The 12,156-nt window shown below is 38.7% G+C and overlaps 1 protein-coding gene across 4 annotated transcripts; it reads right to left on the bottom strand.

The window, feature by feature from the left end:
* Window positions 1-619: 619 nt before the first annotated feature.
* LOC132201177 (ras-related protein Rab-32B-like) lies at window positions 620-12,118 on the bottom strand. Of its 4 annotated transcripts, none has more exons than XM_059627132.1 (7): window positions 11,829-12,114; window positions 8,974-9,006; window positions 6,937-7,033; window positions 6,132-6,188; window positions 1,461-1,521; window positions 1,094-1,277; window positions 620-896 (listed from the first exon to the last, which is right to left on the bottom strand). In XM_059627132.1, exons 1-7 carry the CDS (start codon window positions 11,962-11,964, stop codon window positions 745-747), a joined length of 720 nt encoding a protein of 239 aa, XP_059483115.1. In that variant the 5' UTR covers window positions 11,965-12,114; the 3' UTR covers window positions 620-744. The 4 variants fall into 4 exon arrangements, with proteins under 4 accessions (XP_059483115.1, XP_059483117.1, XP_059483116.1 ...); XM_059627134.1 differs by lacking the exon at window positions 11,829-12,114 and adding an exon at window positions 10,217-10,382; XM_059627133.1 differs by lacking the exon at window positions 8,974-9,006 and having other exon boundaries at window positions 11,829-12,118.
* Window positions 12,119-12,156: the final 38 nt, after the last annotated feature.

The following is a 12,156-nucleotide window of genomic DNA, read 5'->3' as shown; positions in this document are numbered from 1 at the left end:
TTTTGCCACTGATTTCCCCTCTCATGACTTCTTTATTAGATTTTTTTTGTAGTCAATGAAGATAAATAGAGGCAGCCCTGTTTGGGCTGTAGAGAAAAATTTTCCCGGTTCACCTGTCTGTCACTCAAGAGCACCGTCAAGAAGGAGCAGAGAGGTAGCCGCATACATATTTACAGGTCTTTTCATAGGCGAATTTATGCCCAAAGGATTTGCATTTGCCAACGTGTCGATCGATATCAGCCATTTTTTACAGCTTATAAAGCTGCAAATGCGTTTACGAGAGAGCAGCCTCCTTTGCAGAGTGCTACAAACAGTGTGCAAAATATCGGAAAGCAGTTAAAGCGCGTAAAATAGCGACCGGGACGTTACATGCGCCGTTGCGAAAACTTCCGACTTGGAGCATAGCCGAGCTTGTAACCATTAGATTACCACAGCCTATCATCATTGTTGTGCTAAGCGGGGCTCTCCATCATTTATGGAACATAGTTGTTGCGCCAAGTTCTTGTTCAAGTAGAAGAAGAACATTATATAAATTTTAATTAATCTGGAGAGTTTGATGATCAGGGCTTGACCACTAGACGTAGGAAAATTAATTGAAATAATAGCAAAAAAGTTTTAACAAGAAAATATTTTAATTCACTTAAGTGGAGTTACAAATAAAATTATTCGTGTAATGAAAAAACAAAATTTTAATAATTATAATTAGACATATTTTTTTTTTATAATTTTCAAAATCAATTGCTTTTATCCGCAACCGCACGAAGATTTTTCACTGAGCATAAATTTGTTGAGGGATTTTGGGTCCAGAGCTGGATCCTGCAGCACAATCGAGTCTTTTGTTGCTTCGACTGCTTTCATCTCCAGCACCTGCTCCACCAAATAACCCATCGCCTCATCTGTAAAACCACGTTCGTGGAAACATCACGATTTTTAGTTTATTTTGCTTTACACAAATCCCCGCGGCACAGTATTCAATCCGTCCCCTGATATTTGTTTAGTAAAACATATAAAGTCCCATCTCATTTTCCTCTTTTTTAAATAAAAAAAAAAATGTAAATGCGTTTCGCAATCATTTCGAGCATCAATAACTCACCAATGTTTACGTTGTCCTTGGCAGACGTGATGAACCACGCACCGATGGCGTATTCCCTGCAATACCTGCTGATTACGTCAGTCTGGATTATCCCTTCGGTGAGATCACTTTTATTGGCCAGGAGCACTATGGGGATCGGTGAGCCGTCCGGCATGGTCACTTTTTCTCTGATGTCCTGTATCCACTGCAATGAATCAACGTGTGAGAAACTTGGTGGGAGCTTTGCGGTCCTAATCTGTTTACATTGTGCAAGTGGAATACATTTCACCGAAGCGCATTCAAAGGAATCCAATTTGAGGAATCGATTTATTTCGCGCTCGTTGGTGAAATGCGATAAACTGCAGAGATATATACAGAGAGAGCTCACCTTGTGCGCTAATTGAAATGTCTCCATTCTGGAAACATCAAAGACAACTGCCGCAGCGACTCTGGAATCATAAAATTAATGGGGGTTTGAATTAACCTTCACGTTCAGAGATGATAAGCCGCTCTTTCATGAGAACACAATACGAGCCAGGATAGTTGGTTTATTACTAAAATAATACTCCAATAATTACACTTCATCAGATATTATTAATATGGTTTATTTAAGGATTAAGGAATGCTGCCTGGGAACTCGATTAAATGAGGTTATTCAGGAATTTGATGGTCCTTACGCGACTTTAATTTGAATAATATTTGCTCAGCGTCGCCTTGGTAACCAAATTCACGTAAAATTTTCAGTTTCAAATTTTATATTTGACCTCACAATCAGTAGCTTAACTTTTTTAAGGGATTTTTTTTTTAAATTTAAAAGTGCATTTTCTGTCACTTGAAAATCTGTAACTATTACGATCTAAGTAAATTTTTTCAAAAATTGATTTCATTCCTATTCCTAGTGGAATTGAGACCTTCGGCTATTGAAAGGCTAGTTGGTTATTTTTTATAAATTAATTATTATTAAATTAAAATATTAAATATTTTTTTTTTAATAAATAAATAATAATAATTTATGCTAATTATAATAATAGAACGGTGAAAGCAAAGATCCCTAACTCTTCATGAGCAGGTACATTTTGATGATTAATATTGCCAAAATGCCAAAAAACCTTGCATTGCCAAAAGAAATATAATCCTTGCTATTCATTAATTGGCAAATAACAACTAAATGACGAAAAAATATCATATTTTTCTTATATTTATATAGAGCCATTTTCTTTACCATTCCCTTTTTTATGAATGACAAAAGAAATGAATTCCTTTCACTTTTTTAATTTGAAAAAATGAAACGTCTAAATGGGTAAATTTTCTTATTGTTGTTGAAACCTTTTGTCAGGAGGCGAGAGTGGTTTCCCCGTGTACGTGTGACTCAAGGGGTGTGATTATGAATGAAAATTGTTTGAACAAGCTCCTGTTGCGATATGCCCCGGCCACATTTTGCTCAAAAGCCTCTCCACGGCAGAATAATATTCTTTTGTTGATGCAATTCCGCCGGCACGTCGTTTATTTTTGCTCTCCTCCACCTTTGTACAATATTTATAAAAAGTATAAATTTACATTTGTGCGTAAATTAAGTGCTTCACGTGTTTTAAATGAATATCGCGCGCGTGTGTTTGCGTTGCTGTCAGTCAGAGGGAAGGTACACTCGTAACAAGCCGTCAGTCTGGCTGTGCGCTCAGATCGGCCCTCACGCGTCGTATGTGTCGTTTGCTGGAGAGGCTCCCGCCGCCGCATTGGGAAGAGTGCTTTCAAGCATAAGCGTCATAAACCTTTTTCTCCGCCTGACACTCGAGTGCCATTTCCAATCTCTAAAATCTGGAGCGCACTTCTTCTTTCTGGGACCGCGGAAGTGATTGTTCTTCTTTATAAACTTCAACTTTTCTCCGGCGGTGAATTATTCATCGCCGAGAGAGATGCAAAATTTCGACGATCCTCTTTGCCAGACCGTGTGGTGTGCGAGCGACGATTCCGAAAGAAAAGAGAATTCTTTATGTTCCTCGCCAGGCATATGTGTTTCCGTTTCGTCCCAAAAGACGATAAATTTCAACGCCGGGGATCAAAAACGCGTTAGTCTGAGAAGCGGAATAGTTTTTGAGGACTAGGAAAATGAAATTTTGTGTCTGCTGGAATATATTTCGAGCTAATTTCCAAGTCCGCGGAGAGATAAATCGTGGAAAGTTTCTCACAGAATCTTGAGAAGTCAGAAAAGAGAAATGCCTGTTAGTGAAGAAGGAAAAAGAAGGGGGAGAAAGTAGGGCCGGTTTGGAGAATTCCAAATTAGCGGCCTTTTGGCTCAAGCGGACAACAAAAAGCGGCCTTAATGTGTCAGCAATTTCGAGGAAAAAAACAAGGCGTAAATCTCATCCCCTTCAATTTCTCAGTTTTATCTGCCATAAACCGGGGGAACTTGTTTACGCCTCCCACAGCGGTCGCGCCCTAACCCCTGCACGTGATGAAAATAGGCAACCGGCACAACTCCCACGACAAACAAAAAGCCTAAATTTAATCTCAAGGAGTGAAAATAGTCTTGCACTGGGCATATAATATTTCGCAAGGCGAGCAGTTGACACTCGAGGCGCCGCCGCCGCCGCTTCTTCATAACGAGAGGAAATGAAATCCGGGCCTTATCTCGACGGGAAAAAACTGTTTTTACAACGGGGAGCAGCGGGGTGAGGCCCGGATTTCACTTTCATCACAATATATCTTGCTCGCTCTCTCTCTCTCGTTGGCGGAGGCGCTCTAGCTGCGCGATGGGACGTGTTTTAGGCAAACTGCTTCCGTGACAAAACCGCCCTCGTCACCCGGCCCATCTCTTCAAAGGGAGACAAAAAGGACGTGCGCAATTATCGCCCTATCACCGGCACATCATTAGTGGGCGAAACTACTATCTATATCGAGCCGGCTTTGTGACACAAGCGCAAAAATAAAACGGCAAAAGTTTTTCGATGGCAAAGAGCTGGGCCATGACTTTCGCCGGTTGGAATTATCGCGCCAATAAAGAGAGGAAGCGAAAAAAGCAAGCGGCTTAAATTTTCGGCCGTTTTGGCTTTGCGTCATCGCTTTGGTGGCATCACCCAGGGGTAAAGAGGGTCAGTGGGGTGTACGTGACATTGCCTTTGCTGTGCCACGGTCTGATTACACTGCAAATGAGTGTGAATGACTAAAAATATGCGAGTGTGTAAATAAACACACCGTTTGCATCGCGCTATCGTCCCACTGGGTGCAATTCGAGCGTCCAAATCAAAATTATTAGCATGATAAAAAATGAACACATACAACATCCATCTGCGGTGGACGTGCACGCCAAACAACTTTTTCCTCACTAAATGATACACATGCATTTCCCGGAAATACGGTGGAAAATTTCCAGATAATTAATTAATTAGTGCGCAATGGTTTATTCATTAGACGTGAGTTAATAATTTGTTGAAAGTTGAAATTGTGGAATAATAAAAAGTTACCTTTATTGCAGATTTTACTACCATGGAGCCCTTTTCCCCCGTCGATTTAACCGTGATTTTTTATTAACGTTCTAATTGTTTGATTGTTTGGAATTTATTGAATATTTTTTGTGGTTATCATAAGTTGGATTTTATTTTATTTCGTTAAAATTTTTAATTCATCAAGATGAATCTTGAAGTTTCAGACTAAAACCAAAAAGTAGCGTAAATTTAGTAATAAAAAGAAAAGAAATAGTGACTTATGTAATTTTTTTTTAAAGAAATTAGCCTGGTATTTACTTAAATTGTGCAATTCTTCCAACATTAAATATCACGACTTTTACCTTCATTTAAAAAAACCCTATTTAATCAATTTTTTAAATTAATATACCTTTTTTGTTTATACAAACATAAATTGATACTATGACGCCAGAATTTGAGACATCAAGGCCAGTTTTAGTAGACATAAAATTAAAATTGTAAGAAAATGTTAAAATCCATGTTCCAAAACATGAATTTTGTTTCACTCTGCTGAGTGAAAACTAATCAAATTTATTTTATTTTGAAACTTTATACTTTGACTAAACCAGCACTTAGGGATCAATTTACGCTAACTATGATCTTTTGAGAAGTTTTACTTCGCGCCATAAAGACTTAACAAGAGTAAGACTTTGTCGAGCTTCTGACGTGAAGAAGAAGAAGCCCGTATAAGGAAATCTATATTCCGCACGAACCTTGAAATCAATTTAAACCAATTCCGAGTTCTTTGGGGGATTGAACACGAAGTTCTGTTAAATCGATCCGGCGATAAATCAAGTTTAACCGGATCATTCTAATTATATAAAGAGACAAACAGCGCGACGAGAAAAGACTTGCCGAAGAGACGTGTTTGAAAAGAGCTTTCCTTCGGTTATAGTTTGCCCTCCTAAATCATCGACGGTGATTTGCAGCGCCAACCGAAAAAGCTGACAGGGCTGGCAAACTTTCGCCCACGGTTGAAATTGAATGTCCCGCCCGCGCATGGATAATTTATCCTGCTTCTTCTTTTCGCGGCTCCTTGAGATTGATTCGGCGCGAAATGAAGGAATAGAGCAGCGAACTTGGCGCTAACCCCTTCCTTCATCCGGCCGACAAGCACCATCAAACTTCATTAAAACACTCTGCCGGCAACCGTTTATTTTCACTAAGCCACCGCTGCCGGGGAGCGTTAGCCGTCGACGCGGAAAATCGTGCGGCTTTAGGGTTCGAGAGTCGCCGGCTGGGTCTATCGGTGCCAGTTTTTGGGTACACACTCGTACAAAGGGTGCCAGAGGGGGCGGGCGCGTGATTGTGCAACAGTTGATGTTTGTTTGGTGCGAGAATTTCCTGCGTTGCTTGTTTTGGAAATGTCCATTATTTTGAGGCAAAAACTGCGTCTGCATTGCGGGCCAAACGCTGGCATTTTCGGTGAGTGCGCAGGCAAGTTAATGAAATAGGCAAGTTTTGTTGGCGCGGGGATCGAAAATGGCTTTTGTGACTAGCTGTCCCCACACACACCGGTGACAAAATTCGAAAGGCTCATCTACTAAATGGTTCGGAGCCGAAATTAGAAAAAAGGAAAACGAGAGAGGGACACTCACGCGTATTTGTAGTAAACCCTCGTCATGTAGCCGTACCTCTCGTGACCGGCGATGTCCCTGGAAAATAAAACAAAAGAAATTCACCCCAGCTTTACTCTTTGCTCTGCGTGCTTTAAAAACAAGGAAATTAATCAAGCTGAAAAGGGGAGATACATGAGATCAGATTTTTGTTTGTTTTTCTACAATCAGATTAACCAGCTTTTAAAGGGTTTTCTTAAAATTAAAAGAAATTAAACAATTATTTCTTCAATTTGAAATCCGAAGGTTCATTTTTTATTTAAAAAAATATTATTGAACCTTTTCAAAAAGAACAAAAAAAAAAATTAAATATCCCAATAACTTTTTTTGAGAATTATATGTTTAAAAAAATAATCAATCATCAATTATTTCTTTAAATTAGTATTATTTTCCGTAAAATTACCGCTTTTGAACAAAGTATGGAAAAACAATGAAAGAAATGGGTTGAATTGAAAAAATTGATTATTCATTAATTCCGTTTAATTACTTTTGGTAGTAAATATCTGTTTCTGGCACTATTTAAATATGATATTCAATAAACACCAAGATTATTAATTTTCACTTAAAAAAGCAGGAAAAACGAAAAAAATTAAGACTAGTCTCGTAGAGCTATTTTGAGTTGCCTTTGAGGGGCAAGATCATTTAAACAGAAAGGAATTCAAGCGCAAGCAGAAGAAAAAAATTCAAAGCAAACTGCGTTTCCAGGCGTCAAATTAGCTTTCAGCAGAATACGAAGAAAGAGAATTTTGGAGAGTTCATTGAGTTGGACAGAGACAATCGCATTTACCATAACTGTAAGTTAATTTTGGTCGTTCTGTTCCACCTGAGCTGCTTCAAAGAGAAATCCGCGCCGATTGTGATTTTGTACGTCGGCGAAAACCTTCCTGCAACAAAACGATATAATATGTATTCAAACGTTTGAGCGGAAGGAAGGAAGCAAGGAAGGAACACGGCTGCTGTAAAATTCATGAAACAATAAATTTTGCATGTGATGTATGTGTGTGTATCGCTGGCTGACAGCAGCCATGCAGAGGAAGAAAGAAAATGCCAAGAATGGAAACGGTGCGAATGTGTCAAAAACAGCTGCGGCCGACGTGTCGTTTGACAAATTTCCCCCTCAGAGAGACCGCATCGGGCATTAGAGGCTCTCCGCTGGGAAAAATTTCTTCTTAATATACATTAAGCGCGTTTAATGTGACGTCACCGGTCGGCGAAAAAGAGCCTGGTGTAAACTGATCTTGATGAAGAAAAAGTGGGGCCCCGAGAGCGGCGACGAGTTTTTCATGTATACGCGCGGCGCGACTTAAGGCTGCTTAAAGAAAACAGTCTCCGTATCAAATTAAAGTGTCTTCGAGTGAAGGGAGCGCGCCGCAGTTTTCTTATCTCGCACAACACATACACGGCGGGATTGATTTATTGAGCAAATAATAAACTACAACGGCTCCTTTTCGGTAGGCGCACGGCAGAACAAGCGTACAAAATTTCGCAAAATATAATAAGGTACCAAAATATATTAGCTGACTTAGAGAGGCCAAAATTTGTTCTACGCAAAAGTTTTGTTTTAATAAAGTTGTGCATTTAAATTCTGTACAATTTTTAATACCTGAATCAAAACAGAAAAAATATATTCACTGAGGAATGAGTAAACATTTATTTGTCAAATACATAATGCTCTTTTAGGAAAATTAAATCTTATTGGGTGATTTTTCTTAAATTTTGAGTCAAAACTAGGATTTTTAGTTCGATTAGCTGCAAAATATAAATTTCTAATTTGCGATTGTTTTAAAAATATATCAGCAATTTTATTGAGGAAAAATTTCAAGTACACATTACATCATTAAATGCACGATGATTAATAAAAATGCACTCGACACGATTAGTCCTTACTCAATAGTCATTAGTGCTGATGCTAAGTTTTCTGCACTCAGCCAGGGTACATTTGTCAGTTCTCTCCACATAGCAAAAAATAATTAATCATTCTCATCTTCAAAAGTATGAAATATTTTTTTTTTTAAAAAAACAACCCAATTTTTACTCGCCAATATGATTTATTAATTCCAGAGATTGACACCGGAATAAAAAATAATAAATTCTGTACAGAAATTCAGGATCAGGAAGATTTTAATTACATGATAAATTCCACGATAAATTAAATTTCAGAATTAATTTATAAAGATGATAAATTTATCGAAAAATATTGGATATTAGCAGAAATTTTTTACTCACCATTAAATTTTTATTTTTTGCTAAACCATCTGCTATTTTTGCAAGCTTCTAATTAAACGCCTGTCGTTTTAAAGTCTGTTTCGCGCATTAGCGGCGAGTTTGCAGATCAAACCTTACGGGTTGAGATTGCGCTGAATTTGCATATCACCGCACATTTTGAGCACGGCACGAAGGCTTCCAACGTTACTTTCGCATGCTCCCGTTTTGTTGGAATTAAATTGCGTGCGAGTGATTTTCCAGCAGCTTCGTCTCGCCGCTAAGACGCGTCTTTGGTGGCTTAACTGCGCGCGGTAAAAGTAATTAACTCTGATTGCTATCGGGGTTGAGAGAGCAACTTGTCGAACGGAAGGGTTGTGCGACCCACTTTTTCTCTCCAAGCTTTTTCTCATCCTTTTTTTTTTATCATCAATTTAAGGTCAGTGGTGCTTGGCTAATTGAAAGTCGCGTCTGCCTTGCGACAGCCGCGCCGCGGCTGTAATTGCACGCGCCGTTTCACGTCTGCTCTCGTCTCGTAGGTAAAAAAGAAAAGTTGGAAATGAAAGTTCTTTTTTTTTGTATTTTTTTTATGAAACATAAATTAGCAAACAAATTAACTCACCCTCGGTGTATCTTTTCACAATGGCCGTTTTCCCTGCAAATTCACAAAACACCAGTCAGTTCTTTTATAAATTTTTTGCACAAATATATACGACTCTGCATTATCAGAGTGTCAGCTGGAAAATCCTCTCAATAAATCTCCTGCGCGCCGCGGATTATGTGTATAAAGTTGTGTGGTTTGCATTTTTATGCGGCCGGCATCAGATTGCTGACGGTTCAACTTTTTTATTTAAACTAATCAGGAGTAAATCACTGAATGAAAGCGAAACCAATTTGCGGCTCTGGATCGCGCAAAATTGCCAATCATCACTTCTGTCAGTTGTGTTGCAAAAAAAAAAAATAATAATAAAAATGCAAACGAGGGCAGGATTGCAAATGAGATTCGTGCAGAAAAAGCGACTCATGTGACACATGAATAAATCAAGTGTTGGTTTAAATGTTTTGATTATGCGCAGCCAATCGATTTGTTTTATTTGTGTGCCGCGCGCGCGACGTGCAGAGCGCGCAACACAATGTGTTTTGATGACTGCGGCATTATCTCCGCTGTCGCGCTTTCGGTTCAAAGAGAAGCCACAATAATAAAATTGCGCTCAATGGCATTAAATTATTTTGATCGTTTCACCTCCCCTCGGGCTTTTGTGCTTCAACAGTTGTTGAAATGAAGCGACCCGATGTACATATTTCGCGCAAGATAATTAACATAAAAGTCACCAGCAAAATGCACCGAGGAGCTACATTTTCATTTTACTTCTGCAATTTACACGGGCCATTATTTTTGATGCTCATTTTAACCCTGAAAAATCGGCGTTTTATGCAAATGTTATGGGGCCTTGTACGGCGCCAACCGCTTTTTGTCCCGCTTCAAAAAGCATCACGTGAAAAAACGGCTCTGCGGTTTGCTCTGCGTGAAAACAGGCCTTTTTGTCGGTTTTTGACGACTCTTGAAATAATATCATTTTCAACCTCAAAAGCTGCGATGCTCCGACTATTTTGAATGAAAACATACGCGCGGTAATTATTTCCAGAAAGAAAATTTATTCCCCTGGCTCTTTTATTTTGTAGGCCGCGCTGCGAGTTTGTGTTTGTCACAGTCGAATGAACGCTACTCACGTAATTGAGCTTGTCAGCCTGATTAAAACCTGTAATTTCGGGTTTGCGTCACCGTCGTCGAAATGCCTATCAGGTGAGTGCGCGACTTGCTGGCATCAAGATATATTCGCAAAAGTGAATAAATGGATTCAGACCTCCGCAAAGTGACCCTATCGATCTCTGTCCCATTTATATATTGATGGCAAAAGGCCAATGTTGTTTCTTTCACTTTTTTTCTCTGCCAAATGAATAATGACTTTTAAGTTTCATTTATCATCGATTAAGTCATTAAGCCTCACACTGAGATAAAGTCAATTTGCTTAATGATCCAAAAATAGAATTATCTCCAGCAGTCCATTTCAAGAGGGTGCAAATTAATGAAATAACACACACACACTGCTTGTAATTAATTATCCGTCTATTCAATTGGTGCAAAAATATTGGCAAAATTAGCATTTTTTTTTCACTTTCATAATTGGAAAAAAGCGATTCGCAAAAATTTATTGCCAAATTCTAGCATGATTATTTACCCGCCTTGGGCGCAGTGAAACTTGAGAATATTTTCACCCCTTAGAAACGGAAAGTTTTGTCATCAATTAGCTGGTTGTGGTGAAGCGAAGTAGAGCAGACCCATAGAGTATTAATTAATTGAGCCGAATTATAGCCGCGGGCACCCTCGGTCTATCTAACGCAATATAACCTCCAAGTATAATAATCTCTTCAACACTCGCTGATACGTGAGATCGTGTTTCCCCGTCCGTGGCTCAATGTGGAATACGAGGTGCAGAATTTTCGTTTCCGTGTCGAACACGGCTTTTCATGTTTTTAACGGGAGAAAAGTTTTATCCCGTTTCAGGCCGTCGCGTAATCGCGGAAAAAGCTGAGTGTGCAAGAGACTTTTGCTATAAAATTTCCATGCATAAAACGTTTTTCAGTCCGAACCACTCTGGAATCACGCCATTGACAAGGCCGCGATTTATTCATACCAGCCTCAGCAGCACGTGCACTTGTATTGAATGCAATGCATGGCGAGGGCATTGCTCCAATTCCGCGTTTGTTGTTGGCGCGCGAGGAGATAAAAGAGGTGCAAGGAAGTTACGGCTTCACCCCAGCTTGAATTAATTATCACTTAATAATCCAACAAAATTGTTTATCGTGTTGTTCTATCTTTTGCATGGTTGTAATAATTGTTTAACTTAATTGATAATCATAATACTTGTTTGATGTGCAATTATTTTATGACATTATTTATAACATTTTTACTTTTCAATTTTTATTCTTGAGAACTATAATTGGCCAATTTTCTAAATTTTGAGAAATTAAAAAAATAAGAATTTTAAATGGTTTTATCAACAAATTTGTAATCTAGTTATAACTAAAATTCAGAAATAAAGTCTTTTTTAATGTTATAATTTTAGTCAGAATTTTGGAGCATTAAGAATTGAGAAAATTATATTAAGATACGTGATAAAAGTATTTTGAATTATCAAATTTATTAATCGTTTTTTGTTTGTCATAGATTTTCTTTAGGTCTGGAAGTTTATATAGAGGGACCGGAAGATTATTTTTGTCACAAATTCAAGATAATTGAGCGCTATAGTTGGCAAAAGTCCACAAGATTACTGCATCCTTAATACATTTTTCTTATACAAAAAAAAAAAAATAATAATAATGCTTGGCTTCCGCTTGCCAGAAAGAATTATGCATTTTGCAGAATTAACGACTTAAAAATAGTAAACAAAGTAATGGAAATTATAAGAGTCGTACCAACGCCAAACTCGCCTACGATGAGGAATTTGAAGAGCAGCTCCCGACACAAAAGCGGGGGCGACTCGCAGCGTGTGAACTGCCAGCAAAGCTCGTCGCCAGGGTCCCCAAGGGGCCCGTCGAAAGACGTGTCCATGAGCGCCGCAATCCTTTCAGAAACAAGCAGCTCTGCTCATACAAAATTGCGGCGAGGGAAAATGAAATATGATATTGCATGTTGGAGTTCTCCTGCCTCTCTTATACAACTCCCACCGCCACTTGCCATCAATATGGGACGGCGTCTCTTCACTCACTTAACATTTATGATTGATTTTTTTCCTCCAATATT

This window comes from Neocloeon triangulifer, unplaced genomic scaffold (assembly GCF_031216515.1).
Source record: "Neocloeon triangulifer isolate White Clay Creek 2 clone unplaced genomic scaffold, ASM3121651v1 ptg000014l, whole genome shotgun sequence".
Classification (NCBI taxonomy): Eukaryota; Metazoa; Arthropoda; class Insecta; order Ephemeroptera; family Baetidae; genus Neocloeon; species Neocloeon triangulifer.
This window is presented reverse-complemented; position numbering and strand designations above follow the sequence as displayed.